Here is an 18,349-nt window from a genome sequence, read left to right as displayed (position 1 = left end):
CGTACACACAAGCAGAATTTCCACCAGAAAAAGTCAGACGAGAGCTTTTCATCATATATTCTGACTGTGTGTATGCCCCATCAGACTTTTTACGTCGAAAATTCTGACAAACCTAGAAAGAGAACATGTTCTATATTTTTCTGACGGAACCAATTCCTATGTGGAAGACCGCTCATCTGTGTGCTGTTCCGACGCACCAAAAACTATGCATGATCTGAAGCAAGTACGAGACAGAAGCTATTGGCTACTGGCTATTGAACTTCCGTTTTCTAGTCCCGTTGTACATGTTGTACGTCACCGCGCTCTTCGCGGTCAGACTTTGGTGTAACCATGTGCATGCAAGACAGCTTGAGCGGAGTTCCGTCGGAAAAACCTTCAGAGTTTATTCCGACGGGAAAACCAGCCGCGTGTACAGGGCATAACAGGTTTTATCCTAAGATTGCCCTGTATTTGGCACCATCTAGCTTTCCATCAGCTCTGACCAGCTTCCCTGTCCCTGCTAAAAAAAAAGCATCCCCACAACATGATGCTGCTACCACCATGTTTTATGGTGGGGATAGAATGTTCAGGGTGATGTGCAGTGTTATCCACCACACATAGCACATTGCTTTTAGGCCAAAAAGTTCAATTTTGGTCTCATCTGATCAGAGGACCTTCTTCCACGTTTTCTGTATCCCCCACATGGCTTCTCACAAACTGCAAACGGGACCGCTTATGGCTTTCTTTTTGCCACTCTTCCATGATTTGTGGAGTGCCGTACTAATAGTTGTCCTGTGGACAGATTCTCCCACCTGAGCTGCGGATCTTTGCAGCTCCTCCAGCGTTACCATGGGCCTCTTGGCTGCTTCTTTGATTAATGTTGTTCTTGCCCGGCCTGCCAGTTTAGGTGGACGGCCATGTCTTTGTAGGTTTGCAGTTTTGCCATAATCTTTCCATTTTTGGATTATGGATTGAACAGTGCTCCGTGAGATGTTCAAAGCTTGGGATATTTTTTTTATAACATAACCCTGCTTTAAAATTCTCCACATCTTTATCCCTGACCTATCTGGTGTGTTTCTTGGCCTTTGTGGTGCTGTTTGTTAACTAAGGTTCTCTAATGCCGCGTACACACGATCTGAGTTTGCGGCAGAATTCCCCAAAAGTCTGACAGACCTAGTAATAAAACATGTTTCAAATCTATCTGACGGACTCAAGTCAGACGGACTAGAAATCGCAAAAACTGTTCGTGTGTGTGTGTGCTAGTCCGATGGACCAAATACGAGGCAAGGTCAGCTATTGGCTACTGGCTATTGAACTTCCATGTTTAGTCCCGTTTACGTCATCACATTCAAAACAAACAGACTTTCATATGGACTTAGTCCGGTCATGTGTGGCCAAGCCCGTTTCATTCAGAAAGTCCGTTGGACCTCTGCCGAAAGTCAGTCGGGAAGACCATCGGACCTAGTCTGTCGAAAAGTCCAGTCATGTGTTAGATCTGTGGAAGATCGCATTGGAGTCGCCACTGGATTGATTCAGGATTCCCTTAGTGTCACAACGTGGCAGGCATACTCCAGGGAATGGAGTGCAATGCTGTTGGAGGTAGGAGGGTTGGAGTCCGGGGTGGAAGTTTCCTCCGTGGTTCTATACTTCGTGGTGCGTAATTTTGTTATGGGGGTGTCAGCGTCATCCGTGGGCCGGAAATTGGCGGGCTTAGTCCTCTGGTACAAGTTGCAGGGTGTGAGGGATTTTACCAAATGTCAGGCCTCACTTATTTTAGGCCCTAAGTGGCCGTTATGATTTCCCTTCTTCCTGTCTTTGTTACCCCCTTTTTTATGTTGTACGTCAGTTGGTTTGTCATATTGGTAGATGGTACTGTGGTTTTCTGTTTCTTTACAGGTCAGCATTGTATCGTTTGGATCCTGGGGCAGTCATACATCTTTTGGGGTGCCAGAAGGGTGGAGGTCAGGCCTGAGGCTAGGCAATTAGGCCTCCCCTCGGAGTTAGGCAGTGTTGATGGATCGGTGTGCGGGGCATGCTTTGGAGTCAGGTGGTCCCAGAGGTTAACCGTTTTGCTAGGCTGGACAGGGCCCCGGCTATCTTCAACATACATGCATACATGCATCATCATACTTGGGCATTAGATCTTCCAGGGAATGGATCAGAGATAGCAAATTTTATTTTCTCAGGCTTCGCAGTGCTTTTCCAGGCACTATCATACTCTGATTGGACATTGTGGCCCGGATGGCATGACACAAGGCTAGATTTGTGGAAAAACTTAATAAAGCCAGAGTCAAGGTCAATAAGGAGGTGAGGAGGTTTGTGGTCAGGAATGGGGGTCTGGTCAGCAGACATTTAGAGTTGGAGTCTGATACTTGGCAATTCCTGAGAGGTGACAGGGGGGGAACCTCAACGCAGTGGGTATGGACCTTTGGTTTTTGGGATTGGAAGATGGCTTGCAGCGGGCTTTTCATGTGTGGCAGGGCGCGCAGGTGTAAGGCTTTACACCTCTATCGCTGTGGCATTTTGGGGTCCTTGATGGCAGTCTAAATCTGGTCATTGGGTAAACAGTGGGGAACCATCAGAGATATGGTTTCCTCGAGTGGGAATAGTTCACTGCACAGTGACCGAGTATTGTTAAGAATCCTATGTGACTGAGGTTAGTTGGGTGTAGGCCCTGAGTCAGTAGATTGCGACTGGGGTGGCAACTCAGCTAGCTGGTGCCTCAGACACCAAATGTGTTAGGGGTATATGGTACCGTGAAGGATCTCAAAAATAAATGTATATGGAGTAGGTCACAATTATTATGTTAAGTATTATGTTAGTTATTTAAATAAAGCTGTTATGTTAATAAAGGGTCCGGTTCCGCCATTTAACCCCACCCTATGTGTTGTGTGGTTCTTATTTAAATAAGGGGGTGTTATTTTTTTATATTCTTGGAGTATTTGGTCAGTTGGACGGTTAGCTCTTAGCTACCCTACTCAAAAAAGGACTGTAGCTGAGCAGGCACAAAATCAGCGGAGGGGATACATGACAGGGTGGTAAGGGTATCCAGTCAACACAGGGTTAATATAAAATACTGTCTGTTTAGCCAGGATTAAATATTAGCTGTGGAGAAAAGGAGATGGGGGGAGCCCAGAGGGTATTAGTTGCTGGAAGGGGGTGGGGCTTTAGCAGTTGCAGAGCAGGAATCAAGGAACAAACATCCCTCCCTCCCGCCCTTTTTGTTTTTTATGATGATGTTTGTGTTATGGCTGTTATATTCTGTATGAGCGTTTTGAGGTCCTTGACGCCGGTCTAAATCTGGTCATTGGGTAAACAGTGTAGGTATGGTATCCTCGAGTGGGAATGGTTCACTGCATAGTGACCGGGTATTGTTAAAGAGGAAGTAAAGGCTATTAAAAAAAAAAAAAAGGCAACCTGCAAGGCAAAGGCATAATGAGCTAGTATGCATAGCATACTAGCTCATTATGAATAACTTACCTGAGAACGAAGCCCCCGAAGCGGTCCTCCATCTTCATCTTCGCCGCTGCCATGTATCCTAGAGTGACTTTTGGGTCTCACTGCTCCAGCACTGTGATTCGCCGGAGCCACGGTGACGTCACTCTCGCGCATGCACACAGGAGCCGACACGAGTGGCATATCGCAGTGATCTGCAGCCAGCTCAGTGCGCCTGCATGCCGCTGTCTACGGCGCATGCGCCGTAGACAGCGGTGCCTGTCTTTTTGTAAATATCTCCTAAACTGTATAGGTTTATAATGTTTGGACTTGACCATGCCCTCTTCAACCTCTCAAGGCTAAGACTACTTATCTTGTAGTTATAAAAAAAAAAAAAAGTTGTCGGGGGCTTCAATGGGCAAATACGGTATGAAAAAATTATCTTACCGTAAATTTGAAGTAAATACTTTCCCTGAAACTGCTTTCATTTGGATCTCTTTGCAGGTTACATCCAGCATGATCCTAGTAAATACAGAGCACCTGCATATAGCTTTGGTAGCCGGCGCTTCAAGTTTGTTGATAACTGCTCCCCAGGACCAGGGTATTTGGTGCCAGCTAATATCACCATGAGGGGCAGAGATGGCACACCAGCATATTCACTCTATGGAAGACCCAAGGATCTAAATACTTTCAGAACTCCAGGACCAGGTGATATTATAAGAAGTTCTGTGCATGAAATTCAGTTTGCAATATAGAGCTTTTATAAATTTCCAAATTAACTCTTGTGTGTGTCTTTTAACAGGTAGCTACACTCCTGAGCGTGCTGGGAAATATGCTTATCGGTCAGCACCACAATATTCAATAGGGGCAAGAACAAAGACATTTAGCAATGACCAAACACCAGGTAAGTGCTAAATGTGTGACATTTAACCACATCAATAGCGGGCACTTTCGCCCCCTTCCTTCTCAGGCCAATTTTCAGCTCAGTGCTCTTGCATTTTCAGTGACAATTACGGGGTCATGCTACGCTGTACCCAAAATAAATTTTTATCATTTTGTTTGCACAAATAGAGCTTTCTTTTGGTGCTATTTATTCACGACTCCGTTTTTTTTATTTTTTGTGAAAAAAAAGAGCAGAAATTTGGAAAATAAACAATATTTTCTTTATTCTATTTTAAAAGAAATCCAATAAAATCGAATTTTGTCAGAAATTTAAGCCAAAATGTATTCTGCTACATGTCTTTGGTAAAAAAATCTGAAAAAGTGTGACGGAGGAAAAACCTACTTTTCCATCCGTCTGCGAGTGACGACGGACTCTGACAGGTCCGTCCCTGCACAGTGTGTAGAGACGGACCTGCCATCTTTCTGCTCAGTGGGGATCGACGGAGCGATCCCCACTGAGCAAGCGGATGTTCACTATAATAACAATATAATAACAATAAAAACAATATTTGGTTTGTGTGATCATGGACAGATGTACGCAAATGATCATGTACAGATGTGCGCAGGTGATCACGGACATATGTGTGCAGATAATCATTGGGGACATGTGATTTTACTGGGACATATGTGGAGGACAGGTGTTTTTAGGGACATGTGTGTGGGGAAATGTGTTTTACACTGTGTTACTATGCTGGTGATCAGTGTGTAAAAAGCTGTAAAAACACAGCTCACACACGGTTCACCAGCTGGCTGCAGCGATCCACTCTCCTCTACTCACGACAACTAATGTGTGAGGAGAGGAGAGCCGATCACCTAGCAACCGGCTCTCTGTTTACATCACATGACGGCTGTGGTTGGACATGGCCATCATGTGATCAGGAGGGCCAATCACAGAGCCCTCCTGCCGATCTGAGATGCACCGTGTCCGGGTGACACAAGCGCTTCGGGATCGTGCAGCTGCACGGGACCACGCGCGCTATCCCCCTCCTTCTGAGGGACGTTCCTGAACGTCCACTCAGGAGAGTGCCCACCTGGCCGTACATATGCAGTGGCCTGGTGGGAAGTGGTTAATACCCCAAAATGTCAGATAAATGTCTTTTAAATCAGTGGTTCTCAGCTCTGTCCCCAAGTACCCCCCACAGATCATGTTTGCAGGTTTTCCTTTATCTTGCACAGGTGCTTTAAATCATAGTCAATGGCTTGGTATTTTGGACAGCTATCTAAGAGAAATTCCCAAAAGATGCCTGTTGGGAGTACTTGAGGACATGGTTGAAAACCACTGCTTTAAGTGACAACTAGAAAAGGTTTGCCTGTAGAGGGATCAAGAGTAACACCACTCCTACAGCGCTGCGGCTTGCAGGACTTTTTTTTACCATTTTGCAAGCGCACTGCTCCAGTGTGAAAGCCCTTGGGCTTTCACACTGGAGACAGGAGAGGCTCTATACAGCCGCTATTTTTAGCGATGTAGCGCCTTTAAAGCGCCTCAGTGTGAAAGTAGCTTTAATAAAGAAAACAATTGCTAAGGTAACTATGAGGAAAACGGTATTTGAACAAGGAGATGAATGGCCATTCAAAAAAACACTTGTCCCAGGGTCACAATAGGACACAAACTCTCAAAGTATGGCAAAATCTTACCTTAACTATTCACTAAAATAGTAGTGTTTTTTGGTAGATTACAAATCCACTACTGTTCAAGTGACAACTGTAAAATTTTTGATATTGTCTTCACTTTCTGTCCCAAAGACAACACTTACTGGGACAGAAATTTGTAGTGAATCCCCTTCCTGGGATACATGCAGCAACAAAAACACAATAAAAGTTTTAACCGTTACCCACAGCTGGAGGTCCACATTAAAGCATGTAACTGCACACCTCCCAACAGTCCCAGATTCCAGAAGACTGTCACAATATTTCAACAAAATCCTGGTATCCTATGGTGCAGGGCTGTGTCCTGGAGCCCAGTGCCAAAACACTCAGTTACCCCACTTAGCTCCACCAACATACATTGCAGTGCAAGATCTTCCTCTCCAGCCCCCCATCTTGCTTTCAGCCAACAGCAATGAGGTCCCTATGGTGAGGGGGGGGGGGGGGGGGGGGCATGGCTGACATGTATACATTGAGAAAGGGAGAGGGAATGGATGGAAATGAGCGCAGGCAAGTAGCCGCAAGATTGCAGCAGGAACTTTGCTGGAACACCAACCAGTGTTAATCCATCAAGAAAGCACTGACTCAGAGCCTCCTCCAACAAGTAAATACCAACAGGTCAGCTTTAACCCAGTGCGTACAGAGGAAAAGTGTGTGTGAAGGGGGTGGGGATGTGTATTGGGGGGTGCAGTGTATACAGAGGGGGGGGGGGCAGTGTGTGTGGGGGAACGGGGGGCAGTCTGTACAGTTAGTGAATTTATTTTGACCTATTTCCTAGGTTGTGTTTAATTGTTTCTAATCAGGCTCTTATTGAGCCCTACAAAAAAATATTCACCGCAATGTAACCACATCCACTTTTTTTGCCATGGTGCGCTAAGCTCGCTGCAGGTCTATATTACCCTAATTTGTCCCTGATTCTCGTATTTTCGAGTTAGGAGGTATGTAATTTACAGATGGGAACACTCAAAACGTATTCTTTTTCAGATTTAGCAATAGAAAAACAGCTACTTTAAGCTGAACTCCAGGTATGACGTTGCAGCACATCCCCTGATGCCGCGTACACACGTAGCCGACTGTCCGACGGACTTAGTCTGGCGGACTTCCCACCAGACTGTCCATCGGACTTTCCGAACGAGCTACTTGCCCACACACGGCCGTACTATCCGCCCTACTTTTGAAATGAACGGACTCCCCCACACATGCGGAGGAAAGTCCGCTCATTTCGAGCGCGTTTCCAGGTAGGCGGGGCCCGCAAAGGAGACGTCGCAGGCCCCACCACCTGGTATGGACTTAAAGGGGAACCCCAACGCCGAAAAAAAATCAGCGTGGGGCCCCCCCCCAGGTGCACATCAGACCCTTGTCCGAGCACGCTACCCGGCTGGCCAGGAAAGGGGGGCGAGCGAGCGCCCCCACTCCTGAGCCGTACCAGGACACGTGCCCTCAACATGGGGGGTGCCTTGGGGAAGGGGGGCCGCGCGGCCACCCCCAAAGCACCTTGTCCCCATGTTGATGAGGACAAGGGCCTCTTCCCAACAACCCTGGCCGTTGGTTGTCGGGGTCTGCGGGCGGGGGGCTTATCGGGAATCCGGGAGCCCCCTTTAATAAGGGGGCCCCCGGCTACCGGCCCCCCCACCCTATGTGAATGAGTATGGGGTACAATGTACCCCTACCCATTCACCTGTAAAATAAAGTACAAAAAAAAACAACACACAAGATAAAATAGTTTATTGCACAGCTCCGGGGGTCTTCCGTCTTTGGGGGTCTTCTCGCCGGAATCCTCCGCTATCTTCTTCTAGCTCTTTTATTAGCGGAGGAGCCCAGCTTTCTTCCTCGCCGCCGGCCTCTTCTTCCGACTTCGGGGGTCTTGTCCCCCTCTTCGGTTCTTCTGCCGGGCCAACGCGCCTTCTTATAGCTCTTTTACAGGCGGTGGCCCGGTCTTCTGTCGTCGTCGCCGCCGCCTTCCGTTCTTCTTCTCCTGGAGATGTTGACTCGAACACTCTCTCCGGCCGCAATGCCAGGGACGCGCTGCGCGGCGACTTATATAGGGACAAGGGGCGGGGTCATCGGTTGATGTCACATGGTGACCCCACCCCCTTACGATGTCACAGTCCCGGAGGATGCTGGGACTGTCGCCATGTGACATCAACCCATGTAACATCAACCGATGACCCCACCCCTTGTCCCTATATAAGTCGCCGCGCAGCGCGTCCCTGGCATTGTGGCCGGAGAGAGCGTCGAGTCAACATCTCTAGGACAAGAAAGAGAAGAAGAAGAAGAACGGAAGGCGGCGGCGGCGACGACGACAGAAGACAGGGCCACCGCCTGTAAAAGAGCTATAAGAAGGCGCGTTGGCCCGGCCGAAGAACCGAAGAGGGGGACAAGACCCCCGAAGACTGAAGACACCCGGAGCTGTGCAATAAACTATTTTATCTTGTGTGTTGTGGTTTTTTTTGTACTTTATTTTACAGGTGAATGGGTAGGGGTACATTGTACCCCATACTCATTCACATAGGGTGGGGGGCCGGTATCCAGGGGCCCCCTTATTAAAGGGGGCTCCCGGATTCCGATAAGCCCCCCGCCCGCAGACCCCGACAACCAACGGCCAGGGTTGTCAGGAAGAGGCCCTTGTCCTCATCAACATGGGGACAAGGTGCTTTGGGGTGGGGGGGCCGCGCGCCCCCCCCCTTCCCCAAGGCACCCCCCATGTTGAGGGCACGCGGCCTGGTACGGCTCAGGAGGGGGGGGCGCTCGCTCGCCCCCCCTTTCCTGGCCGGCCGGGTAGCGTGCTCGGACAAGGGTCTGATGTGGACCTGGGGGGGACCCCCACGCCGATTTTTTTCAGCGTTGGGGTTCCCCTTTAAGTCCATACCAGGTGGCGGGGCCAGCGACGTCTCCTTCGCGGGCCCCGCCTACCTGGAGACCCGCTCGAATAAGCGGACTTTTCTCTGGGCGGGAAAAGTCCGTTCATTTCAAAAGTACGGCGGACTGGCACACACACGGCCGGATTGTCCGCCGAAATGCGAGTCCGGCGGGAAGATTGGAGTGCAAAACTACTTTCTAAGTCCGCCGTACTTTCGAGTCAAAAAAGTATGCCGGAGGTTACACACGGGGGATTGTCCGGCGGACTTCAGTTTGCCGGACTTTTCCACCCGATTGTTTGATCGTGTGTACGCAGCATAAGGAGCAGCAGTTAAACTGGAATCCCCCACCCTGCACAGCCAGGCACACCAAATTTTCACAGGCACTTCAGAGACAGAGAAAAGTCAGTGACTTTGTTTTTGTTATTTATTGAGGGTAATAACTTGGATAGGGATGGGAGGTTAAGGGATGCCCACTTAACTTTTGGCAGAACTTGGCAGGACACTCTTCCTATATACAATCTCTCAATATAGTCTCTTTATACAGCTCAACTTCTTCCTCCGGCACATACTTGCTAGCAGAACCCAACTGGATCACTGTGTGAATATCTGACAATCACTCAGTCAGATTAAAGGCAGTTCACCATTACAGTCAGGAACCTGAGGCCCCTTGAATGTGTAGCAAAAGAATTACAGTGTCCTGCTTGTACTCTTCCTCCTGTGGCCACTGATCCCAGCACCACCTCTTCAGGCACTGCCAACCCACCTTACTGCAACTGCCCCTTTACTAACCCCCCAGGCTAACTTTTCCACCACAGTCCTCCTGACGCTCACCAACCCACGCGGATGACTCTCAGGAGATCTCTCAGTAGTGCTGACCTGGTCCTGCTGTCCTCTTTCCTTCCTCCCATGTCTTCAGGTAGGGTTTCCTCCATGTGTTTTGGCAGGATCCTTCCAGCACCCGAGCCCTGGCCCAAGGTCACCCCCCCCCCCCAGACTAGGGGCAACCCAGAGGTCCACCAACAGCCTCCTCAGCACTTCATCTCTATCTCGACTGCCCCTGCTGGCATGACTCATGCCTATTTATGAGGTGTCCTGCCCCCTGGCAGCCCTTACTGTGGATTGGCTGAGGCCCTCATAACTATGCCTAGCAGCTCCTCCTAACCTCCACCCACTATGTCCAAAACATTCTCCAATGTCCCAGAAAACAGGGGAGGGCACCAGAAAGACTGCTGGGATGAGTTATCCAGCCCTGAGTCACTGAACTCTGGCCCTAAGCCATACTAAATTTACCTACACTCTACTAACTTCTAGCACACACTAGAGGGTGCTACATTGTTAATTGCATAGCTTGAAGCAATGTAAGTATGCATATTTCATACCTGCTTGACTACAACGACCTCTGCTATCTTACAGGTTTTGTGGCAAGTGGCTGCTCTAGGATCACAGGGGTTCACTTGCTCGGCCCCGCCACCATTCACAGAATGCGTTGAATTTTTTCAATTAATACAATATGTTCACTGTTTGGACAAGGTGGAGAGATGGGTTGGTGGTGTCAAAAACTCTACTTTGTGGAAATTGTGGTCAGTATGCAGTGGGGCAGCTGTGGTGAGTTTGCAGTGGGACAGCTACTTGGTACAGGAACTGGAAGATAGAGGCGATCCCTGTAGAAGCGCCAAATGCTACAGTGATTGTCAACTTCCACAGCAATCCATCAAGTCTGAAATATGCCTACTTACATTAGTCCAAGCTGGACCAATGTAACTATACAGTTAAGGTCATATCTGGAGTTCAGCTTTAATTTGCCTACTGACCGTCAGTCTTCAGGGAACGTTTTTACATTTAATACAGCCAGAACAGCCTCCACATAATGATGCAGCAATTTTGTTCTTGACACATGTTCAGCTTGGGGGAATGTCTGAAATACTTTAGCTGCTTCTTAGCAGATAATGTTGGACCAGTCAGTACATTCACTGATACTTGCACTCGCCATATGTTCATGTTTTATTTTTAAATAAAAAACTGATTATTTTCAGTGCTTATAGCCTAGCACAATGACATAAGGACTGGTATACCTAAGACAAGTTGGCAATGCACATGCAGTCCAAGCCATGCTGATACCAGTCTACATGCCTTCAGCACTGGGGTCATAATAGGAAAAGTCCCCAGTATGGGATATACCAACCAAAGCACTGATGTCTAGTTCTGAGTAGCAGTGGGCTCTTCTGGGCTTACGTGCAACCTATTTGCCCTGCATAAATAGTTTTTAGGTACTTTGGGACCCTAACCCATCAACTAGTGCATGTGGGTATGAAATAATTAAAATAAAAATGCAAACAAAAAATAACTTGCAGCTCATCCATTAACATCTCACTTAGTCCTGCATGGGTTCCCTTTAACATCACTGAGGCTAACACAAATTCGTATATCACAAAATTTGTTACAAGATAGAATGCCTTAAACCAGTTCACCAAATAGGGGGTAGCAACCTGCCTGTGAGGTGCAACACCATGGAAACAGATGTGCATTTCTTCACCAAGTATAGAAAGTTTGAGGTTCACCAAATACAGTAATTCTAATCCTTTGTCAGGTGAGTTTGACATGGCCCCTGAAATTACAGAGATGCCACACTCAGGGTCCCACAGTCAAAAGTATGTACCCCTTCAGATCTATCTCTCTGCTTAGAACTACTTGCCTTTTAATAAGTCACCAGACACAAAACCTATAATTAAGTGGACAGTGTGGTGATCAGGGAACCTACCCACTCTTTCCCTGGTCAAACTCCAGAACCCCCAAATTATTGGTATCCAGAATGCAGGCCAAGGTTGTCTTCCTTTGAAGCCCTTTTTATCAGACCAGAAGCCCCAAGCCCAGGCCACAAGTATCTGCTATCTCAGACCGTACCCTGTGTTTTCTGGGGCTGTTTGTCAGCAAGGTTTTTCCTTATGTATTATAGGTCCAGCAACATATACACTTCCATCTGTGTTTGGGCCAAACATTGTTACCAAATCATCAGCACCAAACTTCTCTATGACTGGACGAAGCAGGATTGGAAGCTTTCACGAAGATCTTCAGAAAGTAAGCAGTCAAATAGTTTCTGTCTGTAGTAATACCTACATTTTTTTTGCCTTCTATATCGTATAAATATCTATGTAATTTCTCCAATCTCAGACACCAGGACCTGGAACCTACCACGCTGTTGAGCCATCAACATATAAATATAAATCTCCACAGTACAGTATGACCGCCAGAAACTTCCTGCCTGAAGACACCACACAAAAACCAGGTCCAGGAACCTATAGTCCAGAAAAGGTAAGATTTTTAATAATATTGAGATTAACCAATATTCAACAATGGAATCATATTCCTGAATCTGCTGCGCATTTTAGGGAAAAAAATGCAAATTTAAATGTGTTCTTAGTATGAGTAATGCTGTGAAAGTGTAAATAGAAATGTAATGTGTTTTAGTGAAGGAGAGGCTTTGGTGTATATTAAATGCTGTAGCTCAGTGCCTTGTTCTGTTCTGTTTAAACTTTCGCTGCCAGAGCCATTTCTGTTTTTTGCACGTTTAAAAAATATATATTTTAGGTCTACAACTTAGTTAAAATCCCCAAAACATTATACATATATTCTTTAAGCAGAGACCCTGGATAATATAGAATAAAATGGTGGTAGCTCCAATTGTTTGTCACACAATATTAGCAAAATGGTATATCAAACTCAAATTTTCTGTAAAAAATACACTAAAGTTAACGTTAAAGTGGAAGTAAACCCTGATGGGTTTACTTCCTCTCTTTGTTTCCCTACAAAGGTAAAGCAGAATGGGCTACTATGCATCGCATGTCACCGCTGTCCGCTCTTCCACGGAGCGTCCATCTTCTTTCTGGGTATCGTGGCTCCGGCGCTGTGATTGGCTGGAGCCGCGATGATGTCACTCCCACGCATGCGTGCGGGAGCCGCCACGAACTGCATAACGCCGTTAGCAGCGGAATGCTCAGTGCACCTGTATATTTTATATTCCATTAAAAATATACCAAAGGTGACAACAATATGTAAGAGAGTGAAACAAAACTTTAGCAGTGTACAGCAGATGCAAACTGAAGGCGGGATCATATTCAGAATTACACATACAGTATGAGCTTGTTGCTGGATTGTAACAGTAGATGTTAAGTGTGCTTCACATTTTGTCCTTCTCCTCAGGTGTTCTTGTCTCGACCTCAAGCCCCTCAGATCTCTTTTGGAATCAGACACTCAGAGTATGTTGCTCCATTGATTGTGGATGTAGAAGACTAAACAGCAAAGTCTATGAGTACAGACCTACTGTCAGAGGAAGAACAGAATAGAAAAGCAAAGCTATGTTTTGCTATTAAGAATTAAAATTGTACAACTAAAATACAGATTCGTTTTGGTAAAACAAATTTTTTTTTTTTTATTGTAAAGCAGATCTCGACCCCAAAGAAGAAGCTCTGCTTCTTTGCTTCCTCCTCCCCTTCCCAAAACCAGGTACCAGCTCCAACTTCTGGGTAAGATCACAACAATTGTGTGCCGAACTACAAAATTTCCAGCCCCTCCTCCTCCCCTGCTGTCTTCTGGGAGACACAGGTCCTAGAAGACAGCAGGACCATTCAGAAAGCGCAGCATGACTCACTTCACTTTCTGTTTCCCTTTGGGCACTTTCACACTGGCAGCACCTGGGCATTGGCGGTAGAGAGCCGCTATTTTTTTGCAGCTCTTTTTGCCCGATTTTCACCTCCGATAAAGGCCAAAAAAGGGTTAAAAGGAGATGTGTATATGGCTAGAACTCTGATTTACCTACCTGTGTGTCAAGTAGAATCCCAGAACCAGTTGTAGTTGTGCCAAACTAATGTTGCACAGTTCTAACTGAAAATGCGTTTAAGAATCAAATTTGAGATTATATATCTATCTCTATATGTCATATGGTGCCAGTTAAAATTTCTTATTCTCTTATTTAACAAATCAAGTGGTTAAAGTGTTACTAAACCCACAACAGTTACATTTGTCTTTATATGCAGTAAAGCATGCTTGTTATACTCACTGTGGAACCTAAGGGGTTAATCCTCCGCATTGTGTAAAAAAGCTGTTTGAGTCTCCTCTGATCCTCCCCTCCTTCCACTGACTCCTAATAATTTCCCGATAACACAGGCTATAGAGTCAGACTGCACATGTTCAGTTTGGTGTGTAGTGCTAGAGAGGTTTTTTTTTTTTTTGGGAGAGTGCATGTGATTAGCAAAGGGCCAATTAGCACTGTCCAGACAGAGGGTCAGAGGTCTTGCAGTCTCAGAAAACTCCTCCTACAAGCTTTAACCAGCATTTGGCTGGACACTGATGGAAGTCACAAGACTGCTATATACGGCTGATGAGAAAAGGTATTTAGCAGTTTATCCATGTTCTGTGTCCTGTGGGAGACCAAACCATATATTTTGAATGCAGGGTCCTGGGTTAAGTAACACTTAAAGAATCTCTAGTAACATATATAATCAACAGCACAGTATATATAATTTTTTTTTTTTTTTTTACATTGCTGTAGTCATCAGTCCCATTTTTATATAACTTTATCCAAGCAATATCTAATATCACCAGTCTATTCTGAGGACCACAAGGATATCATAACGTGCCAGTCCAACACAAGAAACTTGTTAGGAAAATTCAAGTTAGACTTACCGGTAACTTTTTTCCATGAGTCTTTAAGGACAGCACCTGAGAGTGTGGCTTCTCCCACGTGCCAATAGGAAACACTTCTTCCACCAAACTTTGAAAAGAACGCTAAGCAACTTGACCACGTAGCCACCTTACAAATTTGATCTGGGATGGCACCAGTTTTTTGAGCTCTTGTTGAATGAGCTCCAATTCCTGGTGGGGAGATAGACCCATCTGAGAATAGGCTACAGAAATAGCCGATTTAAGCCATCTAGCAATTGACTTTTTTGATGCTTGTTGGTCTTTTTTGTTCCCAGCAAAAAAAACAAATAACGAGTCCGAGGATCTAAAACCTTTTGTTAACTTCCAAGTAATGCAATAGGGTACGTCTAACGTCTAAGTTGTGAAACAGCTCCTCCTTTTTTCCTAAGGCTCCATGCACACTGAAGCTCAAAAAAGCTATTTCTGGACGCCAGATTGCTGGCAGAAAACGCTGGTTGAAAAACCTGCTTTTAACAGCGTTTTATACTAGCGTTAATGAGCGTTTTACAGCGTTAGCGTTAATGGCCGTTTTTTATAAAAATACACAGAGGACACTCCAAAAATCCCACAATGCATTGAAAAATAGAATGCCGAACACTAATGAACGAGCGTTAATGAGCGTTTGTCGTTTTTTGCCGCTGAAAAACGGCACTTTGAACGCGAATTTCTGGCGTTCAGAAAAAAGCCCATAAACTCCACTGCTCATTAAAGCTGAAAAACGTCCATGTGTGCATGGACACATAGGCTAACATAGAGTGGAGTTTATGGGCTTTTACAAAAAACGCCCAAACGCCAATAAACTGCAGTTTATCAGCTTCAGTGTGCATGGAGCCTTAAGGGTTTGAGCAAAAGGTTGGCAGGATGATCTCCTGTGACCTGTTCTGAAATGTTTCCACTTTTGGCAAAGACCCAGGATTTACCTTAAAGCGGTGTTCCAGCCGCAATTTTTTTTTTTTTTTTAAAGTCAGCAGCTGCAAACACTGTAGCTGCTGACTTTTAATAAGGACACTTACCAGTCGAGAGAGCCCACGATGTCGGCCCCCCGAGGCCAATCTGTCCACAGGATCAGGTGCCAGAGCCGCCATCCTAACGAAGGGAAACAGGCAGTGGAGTATGCGGCTTCACTGCCCGTTTCCTAATGCGCATGCGCGAGTCACACAGCGCTTTGTGAATGGACGCCTGTCTACTGGGCGTCCCAGAAGACATTGCGCCCCATCTCCTGGGAGACAACACAAGGGAGGACAAGAACGTGGACTAGGAAGTGGCAGATTAGGACACTCTGCCTAGCAACAGCCATTTCTGGCACGTAAAAACGTTTTTTTCAAATGTTTTTTAATGTATTTTAAAGGAGCATGTTTATGTTTTTTTTTAGGGTGGACCTCCGCTTTAAGTACAATACTATCTGCACAAATGCTCTCCTGGGCTTTGGTGGCCATTTTCCATGTGATTGTCCCTATACAGGATGCCGGAGGCCATTTTCTTGAAGCCTGAACACGTTTTTCAGTGTTCTCTAGTGGTGGCATGTGCTCCTGATGGCCATTTTAGCTGTGTTTTATGTCCTTGTGCTGGACGCTAGGCGGCCATTTTTTGAAGCCTGAGCACACTTCAGAGTGGTTTCAGCGCCATTTGCAGCTGCTTCCACCAACACAGCACTGTTTCCTCTGCACGTGGGAGCCAACAGAGACTACAGGCACTACCTGCTGGATAGCGCAGAACCCCTCAGGGTATTGAGTCCTGCGGGAAAGAGTCCCTCAGCTAACGGCAATAAAGAGGGTGGGACTGTCACTGTCCTAAGTCCCCTTCGGGTGGCAGACAGGGTAGGGTCAGCATGGCTTCAGAAACTGGTGTTTCTTCCCCTGAAATCCAGGCAATTGCAACCGGGTCACCTGCGGACTGCGCAGTGCCCTTGGACACCCTGACGGCTGTCCTCAATTAGTTTGTTGCCAAGATGGAGGCAGCACATGGGCAGAAGGGTGCAAAAAAGCGGCCCCTACTCCACCGTCCTCTGGGGAGAGCTCTGACGCAGACTCGGGCCCTGAGGCTGGTGACCCCTGCTCTGTCTTGTCAGACGACGCTGACCAGGACCGTTTGGACAGTGAGAATTAGTCCCCGTCTGGGTCCGTGCGCGACAAAGTGCTTGTTGGAGCACAAATCACAGCTGTGCGTAATACCCTGAAGATTCAGGAGCCAGCAGATCCCTCTGCTGATGTAGTGGTCCCTTTTGGGTCCCGTAAGCCAGCACGTTCACCTAAGGTGTTCCCGTATCTGACTTATTTTGACAAGTTCATTTACAAAGAATGGGGTCGCCCGCAACGGACCTTTTCAGTCCCCAAATCCATGGCGGTGCGTTACCACTGTGAGTCTACATGTTTGGAAATAGTTTGTAAATGGATAGAAAACTGGCTAAAAGACAGACTTCAGAGTAGTGGTTAATGATTCTTACTCTGAATGGTCTAAGGTTATCAGTGGTGTACCTCAAGGTTCAGTGCTGGGACCCTTACTTTTTAATATATTTATAAATTATATTGGGTCTGGGATCAAAAGTAACTTTTCTGTCTTTGTAGAGGACACTAAGCTATGCAGTGAAATAACGTCCTTACAGGATGTCTCCAATTTACAAGCCGATCTCAATGCTCTTTCTAATTGGGTGACTATGTGGCAGATGAGGTTTAATGTTGAGAAATGTAAAGTTATGCACTTGGGGGGCTAAGAATATGCATGCATCATACATACTAGAGGGGCAACTGGGGGGATCCATAGTGGAGAAGGATCTTGGGGTTTTGGTAGATCATAAACTCAATAATAGCATGCAATGCCAAGCTGCAGTTTCCAAAGCGAACTAAGTCCTTTCCTGTATTAAGAGAGGTATGGACTGCAGAGAGAGAGATATCATTTTGCCCCTGTTCAAATCATTAGTAAGACCTCATCTGGAATATGCAGTTCAGTTTCGAGCACCAGTTCTCAAAAAGGATATTGGGGAACTGGAGAAAGTACAGAGAAGGGCAACCAAACTGATAAGAGGCATGGAGGAACTCAGCTATGAGGAAAGATTAGAGGAACTTTTAATCACTCTTGAAGAGGAGATTAAGGGGGTATATGACAAATGTACAAATATATAAGGGGTCCATATAGTGAACTTGGTGTTGCGTTAGTCACTTTACAGTCAAAGAGGATAAGGGGGCACTCTTTACGTCTAGAAGAAAAGAGATTTCATCTCCAAATTACGGAAAGGTTTCTTCATAGTAAGAGCTGTGAAAATGTGGAATAGACTCCCTGCAGAGGTGGTTCTGGCCAGCTCAGTAGATTGCTTTAAGAAAGGCCTGGATTATTTCCTAAGTGTACATAATATAACTGGGTACTAACATTTATCGGTAAAGTTGAACCCGGGGGAAAATCCGACTGCCTCTCGGGGGATCAGGAAGGAATTTTTTTTCCCCTGCTTTAGCAAATTGGATCATGGTCTGCTTGTTTTTTTTTTTGCCTTCCTCTGTATCAACTGTGGGTATAGAATTGGGTATATGGGATTGTATGAATTTTTTTTTTTTTTTTTTGTGTGGTTGAACTGGATGGACTGGTGTGTTTGTGGACTAGTGTCCAAAACAGCAAATCTCATCACCCACATATTGGGTCACTAAAACGCTACATAAACATATAACAACATAAATATGTTTAGATCTGTACACACAATAATTTTTTTTAACAGGTAAACAAGTTAACCTCTTCACGACCGCCGCACACCGGTGTACGTTAGCAGAATGGCACGGGTACGCAAAAGGGCATACCCGTACGTC

General features: G+C 46.1%; 1 protein-coding gene across 2 annotated transcripts in view; it reads left to right on the top strand.

Moving 5' to 3' along the window:
* LOC143963249 (ciliary microtubule associated protein 1A-like) overlaps positions 1–13,276 on the top strand; it is a 44,369-nt gene extending 31,093 nt beyond the window's left edge. For both annotated transcript variants that reach the window (XM_077472824.1, XM_077472825.1), the window contains exons 3-7: positions 3,919–4,122; positions 4,217–4,318; positions 11,815–11,936; positions 12,030–12,170; positions 13,059–13,276. In XM_077472824.1, coding sequence (XP_077328950.1) covers positions 3,919–4,122; positions 4,217–4,318; positions 11,815–11,936; positions 12,030–12,170; positions 13,059–13,151 — 662 coding nt within the window. In that variant the 3' untranslated portion in view covers positions 13,152–13,276. The remainder of the gene's footprint in view (positions 1–3,918; positions 4,123–4,216; positions 4,319–11,814; positions 11,937–12,029; positions 12,171–13,058) is intronic.
* The last annotated feature ends 5,073 nt before the right edge of the window (positions 13,277–18,349 follow it).

The sequence above is a fragment of the Lithobates pipiens genome, unplaced genomic scaffold (genome assembly GCF_037356315.1).
Source record: "Lithobates pipiens isolate NorthernLeopardFrog02 unplaced genomic scaffold, aLitPip1_a1.2 Scaffold_8, whole genome shotgun sequence".
Taxonomy (NCBI): domain Eukaryota; kingdom Metazoa; phylum Chordata; class Amphibia; order Anura; family Ranidae; genus Lithobates; species Lithobates pipiens.
Note: the sequence above shows the minus strand (reverse complement) of the source record. Positions and strands in the feature narration are given on the sequence as shown.